The sequence below is a fragment of the Calidris pugnax genome, unplaced genomic scaffold (genome assembly GCF_001431845.1).
Source record: "Calidris pugnax isolate Ruff unplaced genomic scaffold, ASM143184v1 scaffold1, whole genome shotgun sequence".
Taxonomy (NCBI): Eukaryota; Metazoa; Chordata; class Aves; order Charadriiformes; family Scolopacidae; genus Calidris; species Calidris pugnax.
In genome coordinates, this window is record NW_015090800.1 from 11,531,896 (window position 1) to 11,556,883 (window position 24,988).

The 24,988-nt window shown below is 41.5% G+C and overlaps 2 protein-coding genes across 2 annotated transcripts in view; both read right to left on the reverse strand.

Moving 5' to 3' along the window:
- Positions 1-18,660, reverse strand: part of LOC106885236 (tyrosine 3-monooxygenase-like) — a 31,605-nt gene extending 12,945 nt beyond the window's left edge. Inside the window, exons 1-7 of the mRNA XM_014937237.1 lie at positions 18,463-18,660; positions 17,379-17,553; positions 13,586-13,674; positions 10,384-10,451; positions 9,163-9,213; positions 5,384-5,529; positions 350-485 (exon numbers count right to left, since the gene is read on the reverse strand). Of these exons, the coding sequence (XP_014792723.1) occupies positions 350-485; positions 5,384-5,529; positions 9,163-9,213; positions 10,384-10,451; positions 13,586-13,674; positions 17,379-17,553; positions 18,463-18,660 (863 nt within the window). The remainder of the gene's footprint in view (positions 1-349; positions 486-5,383; positions 5,530-9,162; positions 9,214-10,383; positions 10,452-13,585; positions 13,675-17,378; positions 17,554-18,462) is intronic.
- A 2,348-nt stretch (positions 18,661-21,008) lies between these two features.
- PAH (phenylalanine hydroxylase) overlaps positions 21,009-24,988 on the reverse strand; it is a 41,854-nt gene continuing 37,874 nt past the window's right edge. The window contains exon 13 of the mRNA XM_014937501.1: positions 21,009-24,398. Within this exon, the coding sequence (XP_014792987.1) occupies positions 24,355-24,398 (44 nt within the window). The 3' untranslated portion in view covers positions 21,009-24,354. The remainder of the gene's footprint in view (positions 24,399-24,988) is intronic.

Sequence of the window (24,988 nt, forward strand, 5' to 3'; positions counted from 1 at the left end):
GTGTCTGTGCGAACTTGTAATTTCTCATGAAATGTAATTGCTGTTGTCTGGCCAGCACTTACTGGGAGAGTTTCACAGCAGGGAATCAAACCCCAGCAGATGGTAAATGAAGGCTGGATGAAAAGATTAAACCAGATATTCTCCAGTCTTTTCCTTCCCCAGACAACTTTGCAAGAGAGACAGAGACCCACACCCTCTCATGCATGACTTCCCCTTCTAACTCTCCAGCTACCAGTTTCTCAAATTGTTTCATTCTGTGGACTACTGGATAGAGCTCCAGAGCCTTTCCCTAGAGAATCATCCCAAACACATTCAGAAGGATGAGATTGTACCAGGGCATTAAACTTACGGTTCTGGGGAATGCATAGGAGAAGAGAAATGCCTTATGTACTGTGTGCTCTGAAAGACACGAAATGCCAGGCTGGCGAGGAAGTCACGAGCCGACAGAAGTCCTGCAGCTGGTCTCAGCTGGAAACCTGTTCTTTCTGCAAAGGGAAGTCAGACCAAATTTAGGAGTTTCTAAGGTTAATTACACGGCATGCTTACTTTGAGTAAGCAGTTTCAGAGGACCTTCATGCTCTGTTGCAGTAGTTCCCTCCACCTAAGCATAGCAAGCACATCCAGATTTACCATTATCAAAGTTCCACTGTACTGTTATGGGTCCAATTACTGTAACATTAAATCACCCAATCATACAACCTACATGTATTCACACAGTGATACTGTAAAGTATGGAAGTACTGCTTACCCCAATTTACCTTTTTAACACATTTAGACACATCTATCTACTGTGTTGCAAATATCAGTGATTTATGTGAGGTCACACACAATCCTTATGGTCAAGCAGGGGACAGAACCTGCATTTTCAGTCCTGGCTAGTTGATTAATTCTTTGATTGATTTCCTCTATATCACATATAAAAGATAAACAGGACAGGGGACACACCCTGCCCTTACCCTTGTCTGAGAGCACCTGGTTCTTTCCTGATGCTAGGTTACTGTCTAGCTCCCACCTGCAGAGTTCTTTATTCCCCACACTGAGACCCCTGGTACCTTGCACTGTTGAAGACAGCAGTAGGTGGACCATGGGTCCTGGGTAATTCTGTTCCTCAATGGGCCTAGTTCAACCTACCCCAGAGGCAGAATTGGAGCATAATATTCAGCTGCATTTCCCTTTGTCAGTGCATGCTCTACATGTATAAACTAGCTCAACACTGGCAAAACTTATCAATTTTACCTTTCTGCCTGGACTTTGTTAGAATGGGAATATGCAGGAGAAAGAGCAAACAGGTCCTCATCAGAGATAAGGGTGCTGAGATTTGGCCCTTAACCATTTAACATCAGAGTTAACATCAGAGTTTCCATCAGTGTTCTCACCTATTTTTTCCCTCTGTTTTTTTTTCACCACTATGTTTGTCTAAAACTAACTACACAGCTCCCCAGTGACGTGATCATACCTGTTTCATTTTGCTGTGTCTGCTACATGTCCATAGAACAGAACAGAAAAATGCAAGACTTTTGCACAGTGAAGATCAGCTTGTGCTATCAGTGTTACCCCAGGACACCCTGCATTACTATGAAAAGTCTGTGAGAGACAATTTACAAAATAACGAGTCCTATGGTCAGCAGACTACATAATCTGCATTTCCATGGGAAACATGTTGGTGGTCTGCAAAGCTAAGAAAATTGAAAATCACTGCTTTAAAACAGAGCCAATGATAATCTTTTTGAAGTCCTATATTCAAAATCTGTGTTGCATTCTCAGCTCCCATAAATGACATTTCATCTTCTTAAAAGCATAAAACTACATTTTAAAAAAAATGCAGAAATGGCTTTATTCTCCCTTCTCTATCCATATTCTATTGTGTCATGAAGCCTGGAACCTAATTTATTTTATGTAAACAAACAAAAAAATCCCACCCAGAAACCAAGTCATTTACAAGATTTGTTTTGGTTTGGTTTTCAATGTTTCTTCCAGCATTTCTTGTCTTGTTCTGTCTGGCTATTAGCACTTTTCTCATTAGGAAAAAAAAAAGGGGGGGAAAAGAGAGAAGAAAAGGAAAAAAAAAGCCTTCACTGGAAGAATTAGAAATGGCAAAACATCTGAAGCCCTAAAGGGCAAAAAAAGAGTGGACAGGAAGGAATGCTTCTACCTAACAATGTGAGGGACTAGATATGTAGCATTTGCCACAGTTTTATCTTCTATCCCTCCAGTGAATTCAAAAGTAGCAGGAACAGAACTGACTAAAAGCAAACTGAACAACAGCAAACAAAGCTATGGAGATTATGTCCTTACCTTTGTATGCTGAGCAAAGACTTCAGAGTTAGCCAGGAAATTGGAAGTAGTTGTAAAGCAGTTTATTATTCTCCCCATTCACCAATTAAGAAAGGAAGGTGTTTTGGGGAACAGACAGGCCATCAGCTATGTCTCCTTAGGCACTGGCCCAGGGCTGGCACGGAAGGATACTCCCTTGCTGCACGTACCATACTAAGCCAATAGAGAGGAAGGTGAAAAGCTTACAATCTGGTCATTTTTGGGGTAAATTCCGAGTCTGGAGTGCACCAGCTGAAAAATATATCAGACAAGCACGAAGCCCTAAGTAACTCAGTTTTGGAAGGACTATGAAAAAGTCTAGGGAAATTTGTATTGCTTTAGCATCCATTTTGGAGGAGCAGGAGGGAAAATGAAAATTACAGCTTATGTTCCCTGAAATGCCCTTTTAAATATAGGCCAGTAAATCAGACAGTCTGCTGATGAAACAGACTTGGCCAGTTGCCTTGAAAAGCCATAGGAAAAAGTTATCTGCTGAAGGTAATATCTGCAAAATCTGAAATTCTATTTCATTACTGCACAATAAAAGCAGCAATCAGTAGAGAATTGGGGGTGTGACTGATTGGACCTGCTGCCCAAAGACCTCTGAAATCAGAATGAGTCGAAGAGAAGGCCATGAGCAGTTGACCTAAAGTGATCTGTAAGGCTTACTACTTGGCCTAAAAAACTCTTGTATACAGGCCTGTGCGTTGTAGTGTGAGCTTGCTTGAGTTCACTAGCTGTAATTTCTTCCAGCTGTGGAGGACAATGATTGCCTAAATCCAAACATCTTTCCTAGAAAGAAAGATGGGCCTAGGTTCATCTAGTTAACCCTTTAGAAAAGCTCTTGTCATCTTAAATGATCGCATGGTTAACTGTTTACATTCACTTGAAGTAATTATGAAATACTTATAATGTAGAGTTCATTTCTGTTCAAACCAGCCTCACTAGCAGGCCAGCTAACACTAGACAGATCTTCTAGTAAACTTGTATTAAATTCGAAAGAAATTTCTTGCTTGGCTTCACATATACTGCTGAGTGAAAGAGATGACGGAAGTTTATTTGGCTGTGTGGGCTGGTTATAGCATGAGAACTTTGTCTCCAGGATACTTCTCTCTTTCTCTCTCTGTATCTGTGTAGTTACTTATATAAAGAGTTATCATCACCTATGTTAAAGAATGGTCTAATCCTTAGAAGCAGTGCTCAGCAAAGATGCATGCTGGGATTTGTATCCTAACTTGGAGGGTGGGACAGTTCAGGGCTCACCCAGAGCCAACCAGTGACAGGAGGAAGTGCACTATGCATTTCCACATAGGTTGTAGTAGCTGAAACACATTCACTGTATGCCAAGGAATCTTGGGAGACACCTCACAGCCTATAGTTTGATTGAGCTTTGGTTGGTTGGGCACTGGACACCTGTAACACAGGAAAGAGCCTAAGCACACAGTTGTTTGATGAGGACCAAACCAACTTTGTTCTATCTACACATAATCTTTTACAAAGCCTCTAGGCTAAACTAATCTAGGTTTCATCTACAGTTTAAGAAGGGTAGGACCAGTGCTTTTAAAAACCATTCTTTCCATTTTCCTTAGACATCCATTCCAGGATGGAAAAAAATGCCTCTGAATTGCCTGGCTCTCATGCCCAGCCAGAATAGTTCGGACAATTATCTTACACTAGACACCCTGTGTTTACAGTAGATCAGTTAAAACTCACTGTGAACATCTTCCCAACCATTATTAGAAGAATTTTCAGAATCACCATTTTCACTGTTTTTTTTTTTTTTTTTTCTTTTGCTCAGAATAATTTGTATGTCACAGAGAAAATTTAGAACCAGAGCCTACAAAAGAAGTGAGCTGTCCCAGACTCCAGACAATCAAATCCTGTCAACTAACATGAACAATACAACTTGTATTATGAGAGGATATTTTCACATTTTGCCAATTTTCCCACTTTGAAATCCCTTGATTTACCTAAAGAATTTGAATATCTGTGGTAATCAAATCAGCATCACAAGATTTCTGGAGCTCCCTGCTGCAGCTACCATGTGAGTGAGATAAGATGAGATCAAGTACTTAATGAGAAAAAATATTTATCAGCTCAGTTACTATAGGAGGGAAGTAAGATGGATAATTGAATAGAAGGGAAAATACATGAGAAAATACATAATGTATACACAGAAAAATTCCTGCAGCTGGATGTGGTGGTGCTGGTATGCTCATGAGAGATGTTTTCAATATGCAAGTCTTCTATTCCCTTACACTAAAGGTGCAGTAAAAACTTTTTCATCAAACAGCTTAATCTTCCCTAAAAATGGCAATGTCTTGAAAACCTCTTCAGCAACAGGAAGCTCATTCAAGCTTACTAACATCCCCTGCTGATACAGGGAGAAGGTTACTTGATTTCCTGAATACTGTATTTAAACTGAATTTATTTAAAGTTAAGCCATAGTTTTTATTACTGATTTCAGCCTAGTGATCAACCATCCTCCACTCTCTAGCACATCTTGACACTGAGGAAGAGCAAGGAAGCTTTAACAACTGCCTTTCTTTAGTCTGGCAAGTGGGACCACTGAGACAGAAAGAAGCAGCATTGCTTCAAGGCAGCTGCTGACTGACTAGCAGGACCTCTAGGAAATCATTTCCTCTAGCACACATTGCCATCCTGCCTCATGCATCAGAAAAAAATTGGACTTGAGAGGTACATACCTGTATGTGTCTTTGGGTCTTAGTAGCAGCCTAGCTACAGAAGCATAAAATACAGCCAAACCCAGAGAATACCTGTGTGTGGAAGTCATGCTGAGCAGTGTGCTGCTATGGCTGTACTGGTGCTTGCACTGGAATTAGCTGGTTAGTGCTATGTCAACTGCAGCTACTCACAGAGCAAACACAACTTGGTCCCTGGATGTACCTGGTATTAATGTCCTCTGCTACACCTCATCTTGCATGAGGGAATGCTACAGCTAATCAGCTCTTCTCACCAGCTTGTGTCCTACGAGATGGTTTGTGTGTGGATGTGGTGTACATACATATGCAGGAAACCCTCATGTAAACCATGGTTCATAATGACTGACCTTTCAAAAATCTGGAGACATCCTGAAGTTGAGGTATGTTGTCCTCTTGGTAACCACAGTATTTCTCCAGCTGCTGGAAAGCATCCAGGTACTGTGTACAGGCATGAGTAGGGTAAAGGCTGCTCAGCTTCCTGTAGACTTCTCTCCTGAAAAACAAAAGCCATATAGCATGACCTACCTCAACAAAACAGTACTTCTCTGCCCTATATATAGCTCCACAGAGAGACATAAACCCCCAGTATAAGCAAGAGTCTAAAAATTTGAACTCAGGATACATGGTGCCTGGAAGCCTATGCCTGGATGGGTGTAGCAAAGCATAAAGCTTTTTTGGTTTGCTCTTCCTTCAGAAGGTGGGTTCTGTTCAGCAAACCTGTTTTATGCTTTCCTACACCCTCCCTTGATGTAACAGGACTCTAGTCCTGATTCAGAAGTGTTTCTTGCTTAGGTATAAGGGTGTTGGAGGTGCCAGAGAAATCCCAGTGAGAAAGCTGAGGCTGTGGCCCTCACTATGTCATGCAGTTTAGGGATGGAACGAGTCAGGTATTCCCTCCTGCTCTACATGGGGGTACAACTTGAAATGCCAGTCCCTCCACCTCCATGCTGAAACCATGTCTATGTCTGACTCTTAAAATCCTCCTCCTAAAAAAGCACATTTTCTGATACTGAAGAGTAACATCTGGACAGGCAAAGAGGGTGATACTTTTGCGGTTCAAAATGCCTGGCATGTGCTACGTATTTGAAAGACATGCCAACTTCTTGAAGCATTTAGCCCATTATACAAAAAGAGATCAGCTGAAGAAAAATATATATAACCAGATTTGGGCACAGGCTTCAAGCTTCTCCCAAACTTGATTCAGCTTGGATTTAGAGCTGTGGTTTGGAATATATTTAGCTGTTGCAAAATAAACAAGTAGTAATAGGATGGCAAAGAACCTTATAGAAATGGTTATTTTTGTTCAGACATGGCCCTAGGGTGTTAACAATTTTATAAACATTGTTTTATGAAAATTGAGATCATTCTTGGAAATGCTGGCTACGGAAAATGACCTTTTGTTGGTTTTGTATTGTATTTTTTTTTTGTGATGCTATTGTTGCTATGGAGGTGATAGCCAGTCCCTGGTAATGGCTCTCTTCGTTTGTATGAATGTCTTACGCAGTGTGGGTGTAATGAACCAGAATGAAGTGGGGGGAGGGAAACCTTAGGAGGAAAAAAAATTAAAAGAACAGAGGGAAACAGTGGCTGCTGTCGCTATTGCAAAAGCCACAGGAGACTGGGCCATTTCCACAGAAGAATTAGGAAAAAATGAGGAGGACTAGAGTTCAAGTGTTGCCCTGGCTTATTTCCCCATAGAATACTACTGACTTCAGTGTGATTGCATAGGATCTGAACCAGTACACAGTTCATCCCCTGCCTGGAGTCTAGAGAGGGCAGGCTTGTTTACACTTCTGCACATATGGTCTCTTTTACCAAAGTATCATTCTACTGCGTGTGCAGACATTGACTACCACAGAAACGTAGGCAGCCTCAGAGACTAGTGATAAATTATCCAAAGCTAAGTGTTGCTCCTCTCTGAGTAACTCTAAGGCAATCATCTAAGTTCACGAAAAAGTCAATAGAGTAGCAAATGTCTCCAGACAACTTAGCTTGCCCTGAGGTAGTGTCTCTGCTGTATTGAGGTGCTATCACTCAAAGGACCATTAAGCTGCTACATGATGGTAATTCAGTCAAGAGATGGGAAGAAAAACTGCTGAAAGCACAGGCTATGAAATACTCTAGGAAAGACCCTCCTAATGAAGGATGGAGCCAGCCGCTTGAAAGACGTTAAAGGCAATCACCTTACTTTACATAAATTTCCTTATTCTTTTAGAAAAAGGTGGCAGTATTCAGCTTTATTATAAAGATGTGACAGGTGCATCCCCATAATTTTGTCCTAGATTCTCCCTTTTTCTTATATAGCTTTTACCCATAAGACATCTTTTATGACTACTTAGTTTCAGGGCCTTCCAACAAGCCTGCTTGACAACAGAAACTCAGATCATCTGTACCCTCTGTTTTCTGAAAGTCATATTTCTTCACTTGATTAGTTTTCTTTTTTATAACCATGTTGCTACAAACTGAAGGCATCCAACAACTCTTCAGAGTGAACACCAAGGGAATTTTGTCTGCACTACAAATTTCCCGTTCAATTGCACAGTGCTCAATTAAGTTGTGCTGTAATGCAGCTGACCTCAGGGCACAGCCCCAGGGGGCTGTGATAACCGTAGGGAGGTCTAATTTTGGGAACAGCTTTGCATAACAAGACAACCTGGGTTGCCGGGGTTGGCTGTTTGGGGAAATGGGCAGATACTCCTTTAAAGGCCTATTCTGTTACCACAGTGGGACTAATTCGAGGTGGAGAAGGTCTGGAATGACGGAGGTTGGCAACAAAAGGGAAAAACAGGAAAGAACACAAAATTAAATTTTCTTAAATATGACATTCCCACACACCATCCCATGCCAAGATTGTTGGCTGGTGGCAGCAATCATGAGCATGACACCGATCATCAATCTTCAACAATTGACAGATGCTATAAAAACCTATTAGAGCTTAATAAAAATGTGACTGCTTGGATGAGTTGGATGCAAGGCAACACCCCTCAAGCTTCATATGGCATAGTAGGTTTTATTTAAACTTGTGATTGAGGTTCTGGCATGAGATGAGTATATGGATTTAATTCCTGGCATTGACATAAACTTTGTGTATAATTTTGGGCAAATCACTTAAGCTCTAGCTTTTTTCAGTTCTGCAGTTATACATTGTGGTTATCGTTCTTCTTTTTTCCCACCTTTAGGCTGGGAAGCCATTGTAAGCTTCAATGAACAAAGATTCTCTCTTATTATGTGCACATTGTGGCACCTTGCACAATCCAGGGACTCTGCTCTTAGTTGGGACAATTGGACATTTATGTTTGTATTGTCATACAAATGTGTAAAGATTTCTGCTTACTGAGATTTATTAAACTTACTGGAAGAAACTGGAGTTATATGAAATAAGAACTCTGCTTTCTTTCAAATCTACTATATGCTTCACATAATGTCTGCAAACAAACTTTGAATCACACTAATTTTGGTTGGGTTTTGGGTTGTTGGGTTTTTTTGAGTAGCAAATCTTCAGGAGAAACAAAGCCCCAGTGAAGAAATTCTGCACCCTTGTAAAAGTAACTTGCCATCATTTCCTATGATATCAAAGGCTTTTTTGCTTTGCAAATAATGTATCCTGGAAGGACACTCCAAAATTTCTTTTACCTTCAATTTGAGAGAATGATACCTACTCATATTAACAGCAATGAATACTTGCAGGACGGCAGGCAAGGCTGGTTTGTCCTATGAACTTTGGATTAGACACACCCTTTGAGTAAACTTCCATCCTGTGAGTGGGCATTTTCTCCTGGCAACAGATTTGGAAAGGTGACCTTTTTGTCATCACCATAGCTATGGTTAATCAGAGGTCAGTTAGAAGAAATTATGCTATAGACTCCAGGTGTTTTCTGGCTTCTGATATCTTGATGTGTCTGGCAGGCAGGGAGATGGTCAGGAAAAGGTATTTTGCTCTAGAAAGGGAATACTTAAGGGCCGCCCTGAGAAAGGGTTTCTCCAAAACAAGTGACCAAAAGGTGACGCTTAGGCAAAGAGTAAAATTTGAGATGGACAAATATGGTTTTAAAATGTTATAACTGCCAGTCTTTCCTGGGGCTGCAGTGGAATATCGCAGGAGTTGGAGTGTAAGAAACAAACTCACCAAGTTGCAGTCTCCTGTGCTGTGTATTCGATGTGAGGCAAAGGGTCTCCTCTGTAATGAAGAGAGGAAAGAACGCGTGTGTCAGAAGCAGGTTTCAAGTTCAGTTTCCAAGTACTATTTTCTTTGCCTGCGCCATGAATATTTGCTGAAATGAAGATAGAAATGGCAAAATAGTACAAAATTAACAACTTCATTGTCTTGGTAGGTTCTAGTGTGTGCATTTTCTTCTTTGTTCCAGTGTAGGGAAGAAACAGAGGGATATGCTAAGAAATGGAGCCATGTTGTGCTTTACAGAAGAAAAAAGAAGCCTTCAGGCTTACCTGTACCTCCACTGAAGGCAATCTAGCAATGAAAATGCAGTGTGTGGCTGAAGGGTCCATCCCTGGAGGACACGATCAGCACAGTATCATTGCAGAGAAGGATTCATAAACTCATCAGCAGAGAGTTGCCCAGGCACAAACTGCGTGGCTATTACTAACTTCTTTGGTGGGTGGGCTCCTCTCCTCTTCCTCACAATTGCTTCTTCAGTAGCTTTGAGTTAGTTAGGTTTTGTGCTGCACTAGCTGTGGTATATGGTGGTGGTGAGAAAACTGTACTCATATAGAAGTCTCTCAAGACTTGGGAGATTTCACTGGTTCTTGGACACCATGAGGCTGATAATCCACAACTGGTTCCACCTATACAACTGATTGACTCTGTCAGACAACAGTGCGATTCTGATGAAGTTTTACACATGAAGGGAGAACCATTTTCACTCACCCATACGAGACATGAGAGGTTTTTAGGTAGCTAATGTACACGACTAGAGACATTTTGTCAAACAAATAATAGAAACAGTAAATTACTTTTGTCAAAAATATGCACCTCAACATTGTTCCTTATAGTTCCTTGAAAAAGATTAGCCTCAGTTTAGGAGCTAGTCCTAAAAGGAACTGCAAAATTGAAATGAAAGCAGAGCTGATTTCTCAATTCTAAGACAAAATGCAGCAGTGAAGGAGATCTGAATGCAATCCTCAGATTTTTATCTTAAGTTATATTTGCTGTGTTGTGGGAAAAGTCTATTTCACATTGAGCAAAAGCTTCTGTGGCTGAATTCTGTTTTCTAGAAGATAGCCCCATTGATACATTGACAAAAGATTACGTCTCTGTTATTGCTTGCACCCAAAGATGTCTAAAAGCACATGTGAACTGCTGGTCTTTATTCAGCAGCCTTGTACTTACGCTCTGTAGTTAAAGGCAAGGTCAGCAAAGAATGCCCTCCGTTTCATATACTCCAAGTCAGCGAATCCCTGAGTTAGAAAATAATTTGGAAGATATTTTACATTAAGAGAGATTTGTGGGCATAAATAAATTTGCGAATAGAAGCATTCAGAAAAACAAAGCCTCAAATAGGTTGTTTTCTCTGAGGCAATTAATCTTGAGCCTTATGAACAGGGTAAGCCAAAGCCTGCATTCAGTTACATCCACAACATTTTGATGAAAATTTTGGGCCTGTGACCAGAAAAAAAAAAAGCAATGTGGCACGGTGGGAAGGTTCTGGAGTTATTCATAAACACCACATCACAGACCATTACACTCACAGTCAAATTTAAATGCAAATCACATTAAAAATGAATTTGAAATAGGGGTGTCACTTTTGCTGGAGAAGAAATGAATCTCCAAATCATTTCGTTCCTGCTCTAAGCACAGAAGTTGCAATATAGGGCTGTGATGGACTTGATGATACCAAGCCTAGTACCACCTTGCCAGAGAAAGTACACTGCATCTGCACAATACCGTGCACTTCAAGAGAAGAAGGGGTCCTCACTGCTTAGAAATCATTAGAGCCACCATTGAATCTGTAGAAAATGCAGGCTTTAAGTAAAAACCCCCCTTGCCCATTTATTACCATGTTATGATAAAGACAGATTCAGTGGTAACTGTTCAAGGGGCAGCTTACTTATTAAATACTGGAGGGGGTTTTTTTGCCCCCTCAGTGTTTACTAGAAGTTGAGACTCAAGCAGGCTTCTCCAGCTATTAAATATGAATAAGGATGTGGAATCAAATTCCTTTGAATTTTACATCATTCATAATAGGAATAAAATCTGAAATCTGGCACTGTGCTACTAATATAACTCATAAAGCAGCGTTGATCAGCATCACTGTACAAATATTTAGTATTCTAAAATATTCAGAATTTACTGGAACCACTTTGCATACTACAAGCCAAATTTCTCCCTTAGGTTTATTCACATAATTTTCAGTGTAGCAATAACACCAGTAATACTGCAGTTAATGAGTATTGTGTGCATGAATCTGAGGAAAGAACTGGATCCCAAGAGCATGTTTATTTTTGTCATGTGTTATGGATATTATGTTCATTCAGATGCCACCCTTGCTTGTCAGTAGCTGTAACAAGTCCACGCAAGACATGTGGAAAAGCCATTGGGCCAGGCTAGCCTTGAGGCTGTGACCTCTCAGCTTTGTCTCTGATGTTCCCAGGGCTCTGTATCCACCCTCCCAGCAGCAGGAGCCTCCCCAGGGGACCATTGCAGCCAGTGTCAGAGTGCCCCAAAGACTGGTGTGACAACGTTATCTGTTCGCTTTTCTGGCCTTTAAAGAGACAGTAAAGAACAAAGGGAAGGTATTGAGATGGACAGCCCAAACTGCCTACTTGGTAGAAAATGTATATGCAAAATCTCTGCTGAGCTACCTGTACAGCAGCATATTTGGTACTTTCCTCCAACCTGTCCATTTCTGAACCATGTTCAGCAGCACAATAAATGAGCCCACGTTGTGCTCCCTCCTGGCACAGACAAATGATTTGCAGTGTTTGAGCTAAGTTGTTTCAAGCTAGTTTAGGCATTTCTACATTGCATTGAATTCTGCAGTGTAGATTTATCCCCACTCAAGGACTTTGGTAACTGCACCACTGGTGCTTTCTCTCATCCTCTTCAATGTTCACATCTCATATTTGGCAAAGTAGGAGGGGAATGTAGTCCAGTTCAAAGAATTTGCAATGTGCATTCATTGGTCTCATGAGAAACAGCCTCAGACCTAGCTCAGGAAAATGACAAATACTTGGATTGTTTCTGTCAGAAAGATGTGATGTTAAGAATGAAAGATGCCTTGGTTAAGGAGAATATGAAACTCTCCTAGATCATTATAGTTTAATAAATGGTTCTCAAAAATAGAACATAGACTTGAAAAGTGGTTTTGTACCACACGGAACTGTCCGTAGCTAACATTAACATTGTGTGGGTTAATAAAAGGGTCTAAATAGAATTCAGACATTTAGAGAAGGGAATGACAAAATCTTGTAAATTCTGTTGACACACATCTAAATCTTCCTTGTATTTTTCAGTGCAAAGCCTGTGCCTTTTTTTTTTTTTTTTTTTTTTTTTTTTTTTTCTTCCTTTCTATTACTGAGTTTTTGTTGAGCACAGCTTGAGCAGCCCTTTGCAGACACTGAACCATTAGCAGTAAATTGTACGCTTTTTTTCGGTGACAACCTTGTTCTTTTTTTTTTTTTTTTTTTTTTTTACTTTCATGCATCTCTTCTATGGTAGATTTGGCAGAACACAACAGTTTTGTGACCACCTTTGCCAATCAGCAAATGGCCCTTTGGAGTCCCTTATTTGTCTGTACCTAACTCATATCTCATCTCTACTAAAGCTGGAAAACTTTGATGAGAAATGAGTGTGTGTGTGTTTGTTCCTGGTACTTTGCCTTGTTATTACCATCGCTAGAGCAGGACTCCACACTGCATTTTTCCTCTTCTTTCTCTAGAATTTCTGCTTATGGCAAAGCTAAGAGCACACATGCAAAACTATGATGAGAAAAGCCCTTTTTGCAGCCCACTCATAACCAAAACCTACTGCCTGAATTCAAGGCAAAACTCGTCACAAGTATTCTAACAATATTTTGCAGAGTAGTATCAATACATACTGCTAAAATCCTGTATCCAAAGACCTTGTGGAAAGTTAGATGTAAATTAGGATTATAATCTTTCTAATTTGCTTCCAATTTAAACTTCAGATGCTTACCTCATCTGAAATCACTAGACATTTTGAGCTTCTCCAGTCACATTTAAATCCATGAATCAGTACTGCCATGTATTTATCTGATTTTCCGTCTAGACAATTTTTGCAAGTTTTAGCATAACCATCTCCTCTGCAGGATCTGAGGATCATGTATTTATTACTTCAGCATGTGCCTGGTGTTAATAATATGTACCTTGATGAATCAGGACCCATAAGCTTTTCTCATTATTAAGTCATTCATTCTATACTCCCTAATTCCACTGAAGACCAGCCTTTATCTGATCCTTCATTTTTTTCTCTCCTTTCATGAATATTTCTCTACCCCTGAAATTTCCCTACATAAATATCCCTACAGAAAGGGTTTTTTTAAAACATGAAATAACAGTGACGTTAAACTTACAGGGTGACCATGGTCCAAACTGGGATCATATTTAGTGATCAGATGGTGACACTTGTCCAGATCTTGTATTTTTCTGGGGAACCAGGGCACTGGAGAGAAAGCAACAAGAGTTAAATGAGATAGGATCAAATAAATTTTAAAAGACACAGAAAACAGAAGTTGTGCTGAATGTTGCAAACTTTCTTTTCAACAATATATAAGAATATTCATATCTATATGTCATCATATGTAGTTGAATTTGCTGACCAAACTGGCAGACGGGATCAAAAATGGTCTGAAACTAACTTGTAATGATAATCTCTCAATTCTAATTAGTACAAATAATTTTTAAAGGCAAAAAAATTTCCTCTTAGGCCAAATGAGATATTTTGTTTGACACATCACAATATATGTTCCACTATTTAAACAGTGACTACAAAAAGGACAGAGACACCCTTTTACAAGGAGTTACATGGGAAAGAGGCGTAATGGGTATAAATTACTCCTCGGGAGATTCCAATTGCACACAAGAGGAAAACTTTTCACGATAAGAACAATCATCCATTGGAATAATCTCCCCAGGGAAGTAGTGGATTCCCCAACATTGGACAATTTAAGATTCAGCTAGACAGGGTGCTGCGCCATCTTGTCTAGACCATGCTTTTGCCAAAAAAGTTTGGACCAGATGATCCTTGAAGTCTTTTCCAACCTGGTATTCTATGAAATTTATTTCTACATTTTGGATTAAAAAAACTACTTTGATCTTGTCTAAAAAGTTGTCTTAGATTTTTTGATCTTTAAAAGTGAAAACAACATTTTAAAAGAAAAACATGAAATTTCTAGAAACAAAACAGGCCAACATGTATCTTGACTTCAAATTTTTTCCTTCTGGCTCATTTTTTTTTTATTCAGTAAAATTATTCTAGCAGTAGCTGAATTTCCAAATAGTTGCCATTCTTTGAAGTGGACCTTGCTCTGGTGACTAAAATAAACATAAAGCGTGCCTATTTTAACTTAGGTGCTAGCATTTATAACCAATGAATTAGAACAAAACAAAACAAAAATCTGAAAAAAAGACAACGTTAATACTGCTTTCTGTGGTCAGGCTGATACTGTGACCAGACTTAGCATGTTACAGCTCAGAAAAGGTTTGCTTGGTGTCACCTTAATCTCGTACTTGACAAGAGGATGCCAGGCATCTCTGTACTGAATGGCAAATTTAGCTTTAGGCCTATTATATTCTGTCCAGACACAGCCAGATCACAAGGATACAAGGCTACAAATACACACCAATGTTAGGAAATTCCAATTCTTTCATGCAGTTATGGCCAATTCTGAAATAAGAAGGAAGAAATGCTGGTCCGACTGTTGTCTTTGGTCTAGCCAGAATTTTTTGCTGAGGCTTTGCCTTTGGCTGTACCAATGGTTCTGCATACAAGATGTCTGTCTTGTCATCTATGTCCCCAAAACCCTGGGAGAGGGCAGACAGGCTAAAGGAGAGGAGAAGGAGGATAATGGCAGAACCCTTGGCCTCGTCACACAAATGGATGCAGACAATAAAACAGGTATAGCGCTGACAGACACCAATTTGGCTGCAAATGTCTCTGCTTCATGAAAGAAGAGATAACCGCTGTTTTTCTCAACTGAGTGCCAAATTAATTTTGGTTAAAGCCTCTACAGGCAGGGCATTGTCTCATCACTGTTCTTCAGCAAACTGACTGGGAAGACCTGTCTGACTTGCCTAAAAGCTCCAAAGAAAAGAATAAAAAGTCCATATGGGGAAAAAAATAGATTAATCCAGGAGCTGGAGCCTCAGGTAATGGGAGTAGCCAGAATGTACATACTTGCATCTTTACTGACTAGTAACAATGTTTATAAAACTTAGATACCTCCTAATTACCAATATGCGCTAGCAGGCATCTTCAAACCCCACTAGAAAATGAAGCTGCAGCTAGCCTCTTTCAATAAGATATACCAGTAAAACGGGATAAAATATTAGACCAAGGGGTTAGCTGAGCTGAAAGTCTTCTGACACTTTAGCAATCCTGAATTCACTTCAATAAGACCAAAGGAGCCTTAAGGCTCTTTTGAGAGTCAAAGGCCAAAGTTTGATCATTAAGTTTAAGGCCAAAACTTCCAAATCCCCAGTTCCTGCTGGTGCCTAAGGTGTCTCTGTGGGCCACAGATACCAACTCTCTGACCTTTTCTTCTTGAAATCAAATTAATTGCTCAGGGGATTACTGAATTCTGGGGTCTGAAACACTCAAAAAAGACTCTTTACAAACTAAAGAGTGCTGTGTCTAAGTCTGAGCTTACTTAGAAACAGAAAGACTCTGACCATTTGCATGCCAAGTGTATTAATTCTAGCATCATTACATCCAAAATAAGCCTGATGACTTTTATGATTTCTGTTCAAAACCATAAGAAAAAGGAAAATGTGAAGAAAATTATGTCCCTAATATTCCTCTGCTTTAATCATAAACACACCCTCTTTTAACAGCAGCTTGTTTTTATTGTAGATCACAGCCCCAGCACACCTGAAACTAACTTCTGCTTCTCAGCACAAACCTCTCAACTCCAAAGGAAATCCTAACGACATGCTTCCTCAGCTCCAAATCTTTGGCTTTCCAGCTTCCCCGATGACAGTTTTCCTTTTGATATCCCCTCAGTCCCTGATACCAGCTTGACACGGACTGCCCCTCATCACTAGCCCGAAGGTGAATTTCAAGCAACACCCAAAGGTGTCCAAACAGGACCGTATTAGCTAAAAAGCTCCCTGGGGATTTCTTTCTGGCCTTGTTAAGGGTGGGAAGCCTCGTGTTAATTCTGTTTTCAGAGAACTCAACCTATGAGCTGGACCCTCAACCCTCTCATCTATCAGGAGCACCTCAGGCACCTTCAGGATTCCATTAAGGGTCTCTAACAGCTTGTTGTACTCACCAATCCCCTATCCAGCTGTAAACGGGAAAAATACCAGTCTGCCACTGGCAAACTCACTTCTCGTGCTCATGACTGATAAAGATGGTGACATAAATACAGCACAGGCAGTCGAGTAGCCACTTGCAGCACTTTGCCAGGTGAAACACTGTTCCTGAAGGTCAGCTTTTGAAGCTTCATAACCTCCAAACAAGATTGTCAGGTGCCCAGGAAAACGCCTGATGCTCTATTACTCCAGATTTGGCCGCAGGTCTGTTCTCTACAAGAAGTTCATCTCCTGGTTCTCCCACTACCTCCAGACTTTCTGCTGAGCCTCTCTCCCTTTTGCACTCTCAAAGCTTTTTACCACTTGATGCATTTAGCTCTTCTCAGTAAAGGAGCAATCTACCTTCAGACAGCCCTGCTGGCCCCAGATGGCGGTAGCCAGAACACCATAAACAGAGAGCTACTGCTTCTTTTAACAAAGCCGATGCAATACGCTACAAGCCAATGAAATATTCAGACCCTCTGCCATATGACTGCATTTCCATCAAGTGTCTGTGTTCCCTCTGCAGAGTTTCAGAGAAGTCAGTTCTCTGCACAGCTCTCATCCACAGTCTACACTTTCTCCTCAACTTCTTGCTTTGCTGCTCTGTCCTTCTCATCTCTTTTTTTGCTGGAACACTTTTCTCATCTCAGTTCCACTGGCTATGATGAAGTGCCTCCCTTTCCACACCAATGGGAATGGTCCCAATTCAGGAAAAAAAGTCATGCAGTGAAGAAAAATGAATGCACACTCACCTGTTTTACGGACTAATTAAATTACTACTATGAAGCTAATGCTAAAAAACTTACTCTGGAAAGAAAAAAAACACCAACAGATGGATACATTTCTTACCTTTTTCTTCTCTGCTAGTTTTCACATCCTCTGCTACTCTTTTTAGGGAGGTGATAAGGATACTAACATCAGTACTGTGGACTTCGCATTCAACAAAAATGTCAAGATCATCAGCAGAGTTCTTGGGCTTTTGGGCTCCTCTGGTTTCAAAGTGATGGATCTGAGTTTCAAGCATCTGCAAGGGACAGATGCTCATATGATGAAGCTTCTCCAAAGACTGAAAATCCAAGTAAGTCTAGATACATTTCTATAATATCCTTAAAAGGTGACTAAAACAAATCTTAACAAGAAGTGCAGGTTAAGCAATGATGCGTAGTAATGCCCAGTTTAGAAGGAGCTACAGACAGAGTTAAAAATTAGACACTGTAGAATTAGTTAGAAATAGATGGAGATGAAAGATAGAATACTGTTGACTGTAGCATTTCATCTGTGCAGAAATAACAAATGACTGGCTGCATAGCTCTTAAGACCCTGGCAGAATGAAAGCAGATCTATTGATGTATAATAACACCATAATCATTAAATAATTGAGAATGATTAAAAATAAGTAACAAATACAATACTTTTGAGTTATTCATTTTTACAGATGAGAGTAAGCACCTGGTAGGGATACTTCAAGTGCCCAGAATATATAATGTCTGTATGGTTTACAGCTCTTATATTCTCTATATCTCCTGCCAAATATGCAGAGAAAATTCATTGGCTCCTAAAATCCCCACAGTCTGAATACTTGAAATGCTGGACTGTTGTTTAGAGGTGGTTAGCCATCACAACTAACAGAAAGAAACAATAGACTAGAATCTGCTTTGAACAGCCCTTATATAAAATGGTGATTCTTCTAAATGACTGATCAGCTGCTCCCTCCCTAAAGAGCACTCTCCTTCTTCACCCAGAATGGCCAGCCAACCTCTCTGAGCAGCTGTAGCAAATCAGGGATGATAAGAAAGGGGGAAGGCAGCTGGAGGAATGTTAGGCAGAGAGCAAACGAAGGGTGAGAGAAGGGGACATGCAGAGTTGGGGAGGTGAAGGTAATAGGCACAGAGGAATGGGATCAGTGGAAGGAAGGGAATGGTGAGGTCTGTACCTCAAACACTTTGGCTGCCCTAGAGAGCTCAGTTTTCCTCACATTGCAGAGGGTGAGGGTCAGGATGAGAGTGGCTCTGCCTTCCTCCCTGTTGGAATTCAGGCTGCCTCGCCTGTTCAAGGAGTCTGTGCCATGTATCTTTTTTTCTTTGCTGGCATCTTCCTTTTGGCCTGAGATCCCTACCAAGTCAGTCTTCATTGGGAGACAGTAGAGCAGATTTCAGTTGCCAGAAGTTGAGTGCTTCTCCCAGAGCAATGGCCAGGGGATTTGCTGGAACTGAAGATGCAGGCGTCTATGTGGATGGTGAGATCGGAGCTGACAGACAGCAGGAAAGCAAGCTGGTTACTACTGTGTTAGGTGTAGGTACATTTATGTTGGCCATTCCAGACACATCAAGGGAAGCCGCCTGCGTAGGACATGCGCAAGTGCCCAAGATAACTATCCTCCTCTAGGTAACTTCAAAGCGTGGCCATCCTGTTCTGTTTGAAGGTATCTGCAAGCCATTCACCCCTGGAGATGGGCTTCTTTGTGGAGAGGCAATTAGCCTCAGCCCCATTTACATCACCCAGTCTGCATTGCCCTGCATAATGTCTGAGATTGCCCTTCCTCCCCACCGTCTCTTATCTCAGTGGGGCCCTGTCTGTCTTGACCATGTCAATAAGGAACCAAAGGGGGTCTTCCTCCAACCCCTAGTCTAATCCAAGTGGTGTCCCCTCTGCACAGACACAATTGTAGGAATTCCAGAGAGACCTGAGCTACAGTCAAAGCTCACTGCCTACTTCTGAGCTATTCCTTCCCACAGGATCTGACCTGTCCTACCCTAGTCTCATAAGGGCTGAGTGCTACCTCCAGGCATTCTTTCTTGGAATTTGTTTCTGTTGTGATTTCAGCTCCGGTGAAGTAGACTCTCAAAAAATCCAGTCATGTCATTCTCACAGCTGGCAGGGCAAGCTCGGGTAGGCTTCATCTTCTCCTTCCAGGGCATGGCATCCTTTGACATCCATAAACATGTTTCTGGATGTCCCTGTCTTCATGCCCCAAGTTATAATATGTTGGAACCCCTGTGAAAATCATCTTGCAGGCCCACAGGGGAGGTCACCTCTCTGTCCTCCATTTGCAGGTGATCCTGGCTGGGTCACACAGCCCAGTGATGTGTTGCTCTTGCATTCTCCCTGGCCAGGGAAGATGCAACCAAATTTTGTTCTTTAGAGACGGTGACAGCACCGTGTTTCCCTTGGCCCAAGACAGAGCACTGGGAAGGTATCAACTTCCCCTTCTATTGCCTGGCTGAGGCAGAAATACCCAAGTTTAATTTTGGAGCACTGTACCCAGGAGGAAGGTCTCAGCGTCCCAAAGAGCATCCACCCACCCAGACCTCGGGCTCTGCGGGCGGTGGCTAATGCCAGCCCAGGAAGGGGTGTCCCCGGGCCGGGGCCCGCCCGCGGGCAGGGCAGGGGCAGCCGCTGTCCGCGGTGCTGAACCCGGCCAGGCTGGGGATGCGGCACCCTCCGCCTCGCCAGCTGCCCCGGCCCGACTCGTGTCCCGGGGGTCCCCGAGAGGGCAAGGGGGGCAGAATTGCAATTGCAAGCTGAATGAGGTGGGGGGAGAAGAAGTGAGATTTAAAGGAGGGGAAAAGGCTCTTTTTTTTTTTGGATACGCCGCTTCCACATTCCCCTAGCAGTGATCTCAAGGCTGGGCACAGGAGAAAAGTCTGAGCTGAGTATGACTGAGTGCAGACTGGGCCTCTCCCGTGAAGGTGGGTGCATGCATCTCTACATCCAGCCCACAGGCATGGCACGAATGACAAATGGCCCAAGGTAGACTTGTATGCAGACTTGTAGGTGAAAGCCCTAGGGTTTGCCACGCATGTTTAAGGCACTGGTCACAAATACAGGGCCATCAACTCCTATGGCTGTCTTTATGGTCTAGTCTCAGAGTCCCATCTCTACATGTTTGTACAGCACTAAGCACAATGGTCCTGTATGTGAATTGAGGTTCTCTTTATAGCCAGAAGGGACTCAACACCTAGTATGACAGCTGAAGCAGTCTAGTTAGAGCTTACACCACAGCTTTGCAGACCACTACAGAACCAGCACAAAGAGCCCTGACTCTCCAGGTGGTGAAATGTCCTTCCCCAACCAGTGGACACTGCAATACCACCTTGAACCCATGCTTGGGGCAGGCCCAGGAAGGCCTCACTCATGATGTAAGTCATCTCTTCTCAGATGTCCCAGAGTTCTGCTTTCAGCTTTTTTGAGGACCTCTTGGAGTGCAGGAAGAGAGGTCTCAGGCTGGGTGCTGCAGTTTAAAGGTCTATGCAAGGACTGGAGCACAGTGTGTCATCTTTCCCATGGGGACAGGCAGCTTCTTACGGCAGAAGGGAGGGATCTCCCATCCCAAGAACAGGCTCATGCCTTCTCATGTAGTCCCTGGGGGGGGTGCTTTAAAAGGTGATGGCTGATGGCTACAAACAGCCTGCCCATTTTTGATCTGTTCCCATTGCACATATCTCCACTCTGTATGAGCACAGTAATATTCAAGAAGGATGCAGCATTAATAGTTCTGTTTATTTAGGTTAATTTAAATGGTTACATTTGAACATTAAAAGTCTTTTCTACCAACTGCCAGCATGGTTTGAAGCAACAAAGAGACAGGCTTTAAAAGAATGCTCTCCTGTGGAGTCCTCTTGTGTTTAATCCCTCTTCCAAAATTTTCTGCATCCTTTGGGGAATAAAGCATCCCTACTCCAAGGCTACTGTCATATCTAGGCATCTTAAGACACCCAAAAGAGATCACCTCTCTGCGTAACCCGTGCGGACAACTCCTCCCTCCATCACCATCACTGACCTTGACCAAGGTCACTGTAAAGGAAAAGGACCTCATGAAAGGATTTCTTTGCTCCCCTGAAACAGAGCTGGAGATGAAGACATCAAAAATGTGATCATAGTGGGATAGAAGAAAGGCAGGTTTCTTAAAAAGGTAGCTTGGGATAGGTCAGAGTTGCATACAAAGATGTAGAGTGTGCAAAGGTAAAGCAATCAAGGCTTTGCTGTACACTTTGAGGTAATTGCACACATCAAGAGATTTAATCTTTTTTAAATATCAGTTTCACTTTAAAGCTCCATTATCTTGTCTGGATGATTGATACTTAACCAGTCCAAGACAACCTTTTTTGAGTTAGAACCCACTTCAAATGGTCATTTCTTCCTACCTGGCTACTTAATTCTGATCAATCTGTGTAGTTACCTTACAAAGAGGAGTTACACTGGCCAGATAATGCAAAAAGCATTCTGCTACATGCCTTTAATTTTCTTTAGCATGGAAATAAGAAGTCAGCCATTAAGAAGTACTATGTAAAATGCAACTTATTTGTACTATTTAAAGCACATATGCACAAACTAATTTATTCTGCAAGAAAATCTACTTTCAATATATTTCCTCTGCTTTTAAAATACTGAGCATTGAACTTTTTTCTCATCTCTCAGTCTTGCTGAACAGCTATGTTATGCTCTTTTGGCTGGAGTTATTTCTCATTTAAACCTGCATTAAGGGACACAGAATCAGACTTGCGGCATCAGTACTCTTTAGCCATTCCACTTGCACATAAAAGACAACCATGAATCCTGGGTTCTCAATATTGTTATAGATTTACTGCTGCTGTCAGTCATAACAACAGCCAGAAGCAGAGGAGCTTGGAGAGCTATCTGAGGATTAGTTTGAAAGACTTCACCCTTGGGATGAAATTGTCTCTTTGTGGTACACAGTTACCTTCTGGGTCCTATTATATTAAGAGAGAAAAAGATGAGCTACTTCACACTGAAAATACATGCCAAGCAGGACTGAAAGGTCTACACAGATATTGTCATGAGAAAAAAGGAAGAAAAAAGATACAGAGATTAAAAAGCTCTACTTCAAAGCACCAAAATGATACCATTTTGCATAAGTATATGTCTATTGAAAAGGTTTCCAGCTGGTATCCTTAGATTAATGTTATTACCCACCATAAATATAATGGAAACAGCTGTACTTCCCATCTTCCTAAAGGATGATGCTTACATTAAAACGCCATTGATTTTCAAACTATAAATACAAGAGTAGTACAATAGTAGGTGTGAGATCTGTGGACTTTCAAATACTTCTCTATCTTTGGATCTTCTAACAGAAATGTGACTCCTGAATCATATTAGTATTATGATGCAGAATTGATTCAAACTGGGAATACTATTCTGTTTTGCTTTGCTCCACTCAGTTCTGATGTATAAGTGCTGATCTCCTTCTTCCTTCAACTAGGGAGCTACAAGGAGGCAATATATGATGTGGACCAGTACAAGAGGTGATTTAGCTGCTTTGAGTGAAAGTTATTGGATAAATACAGAAATAGATTTCTGAATGGCAAAGGTTTCCTCTCTCCATGGCTCAGCCATTGGGTTAAGCTGGAATCACCCTTGCTTCCATTTGCTTCCTCAGTTGAGCTACACTCCAGGAAAAATAACTGCTATAACCAAAAGAGAGAGATTAAAGCTCAAGTGGGAGAGGAAGGAGACTCCAAAAATTATGATGACTTAGGAGCTGTCTTTAAAGATACCGTGTTTGGGTTTGAATGCACTCAGAATGGGACCCAGCTAACCCAGCTTTGGTGGGGAATCTAGCCACAGATAGAGTGAGCTAGGAGTTGGAAGGCTCTGATGTCTTCAGCTGCATCATAAGAACCACTTCTCCATTTCCAAACAGTTGGTATCAACCTTCTGGATTGGGAGTCCAGAAAATTAGGAGACACCTTGTAGTAGTGCTGAATAAAGCACTCCAGAGAAGGACACACACAAGAAAAAGTCACCTTCACACATCAGTTTTCCACAGTGAGTAGCTGAGTGTGTCTAGTAAGAGAGGTCTCCCCTTTCTGTAAGCTGGCTGCTCCTGAATCAGCTCTGAATCCGTGATGTTACGCAACATTACAGCCAGCAGAACTCTGAGACTGGACTAATAAAAACAACTGCGTGGTTTCTTGCTTGCAAAAGTATTGGCAGACTGACTTCACATCCAACTGCAAAAAGGCACACAGACTTGCCTTTAGTTAACTATCCTCTGAAGGGGCTTTTTTGCGGGTACTGTATTGAGGCAGGGACTCCATGCCCTGAATGGGCAGCCTCAGAGCCTTTGCTCTGCAAAACAATGACACATCACAGCATACAGCATTCCTGACCTGCACAAGCCCCTTTGGGATTGGTGCTTATTCAAATACAGTATATTAATCACGGTGATAAATCTTCGTTAAGGAGGCTGCAGCATAAGTGCTGTCTTTTCCACTAGCATCTGTACTTGGGATCAATAGCAACATCATGTTTTTAGGGAAAAAAAAAATAAAATTCAAGATAGAAGTGCTTGTGTGTAAAAATAGAGGGTCAAGCAGTATATTTATACCCCCCAAAAGGTGTAGAGTTTGGGACTGCATGGGAACCTTGTGCAAATGTGAGGGACTGAGGGAAGAATGACTGTGGGAGAAAGCAAAGGGGATTAGCTTATTAAGTCATTGCCATCCTGTCCCTGCGCCGAGAGTGGAAACACAGCCTCACAGCTACAGTAGACTATAGCTCTGCATTGTGGATATCTCCTTCTGCTTTAGTACAAGAGATGTGGAGATTTTCCCCAAATTCCCAGAACTAAGGTCATTTTTATGCATTAGTGAGAAAAAAATGGATTAGTGTCTGAAGGCCAAAAGAGTCAAGAGTCACCGGCAGGTGTCTCTTTCTCTGCTAATCTAGAGTAATTAAGATATATAACATAAGCATTCATGCAATACACAGGAAGATAATAGAGTGAGGCTAGATGAATACTGGCTTTTACACATGGCAACTTCTAGTCAGTAGCCAGTGACTAACAAGTTACAGCAAATCTTCATTTTATCTTCTGGAGGGCATTGCAAAGGATCCCCATCTCACCTGCAAAGGAAATAATCAGAACAGTTAATCCTACAGCTACCTCATTTCTAACGCTCCTGTATATATTTACCCTTTATATCCATTCCCTGAAAGAATAAGGTGAACAAGGACGTGCTGGATTGGACACATTTATTAGGGTATTACTAGAAAAAGGTCTGCAGACTTAACGCTTTGCCTTCATCAGCCATACAAGGATGGCTCACAGGACCAGGGATGCTGGCTCTCAGCAGGCTAACCAATGTTAGGGGGAAGATGGATCAGGAAAAAGGCAAGAATTGAAAATGAAAAAAAAGAAAATGTGATTAAAGCCAAGCTGTTCCTTTTCTTTCTTACTGAGAACAGTTAGAGCCACACATCAGAATCCACCACAAGGCCCTCTGGCCTTTCCTAACACCTCCACTAAAACTGGATATTTCAGATGTAAGAAACTGCAGACAAGTGGAAAAGCTATTTTGAAGCTTGGCTAGAATTAGGAAGTAATTTTTGCACCAGAAAGGGGATGTATGCTACTTGATCTTGCCCAGGCTCAGACCATTAAATGAAAACAGAAGAAATCTGCTTTAGGGTTGCTATTCTGATCCAAGTTTTGA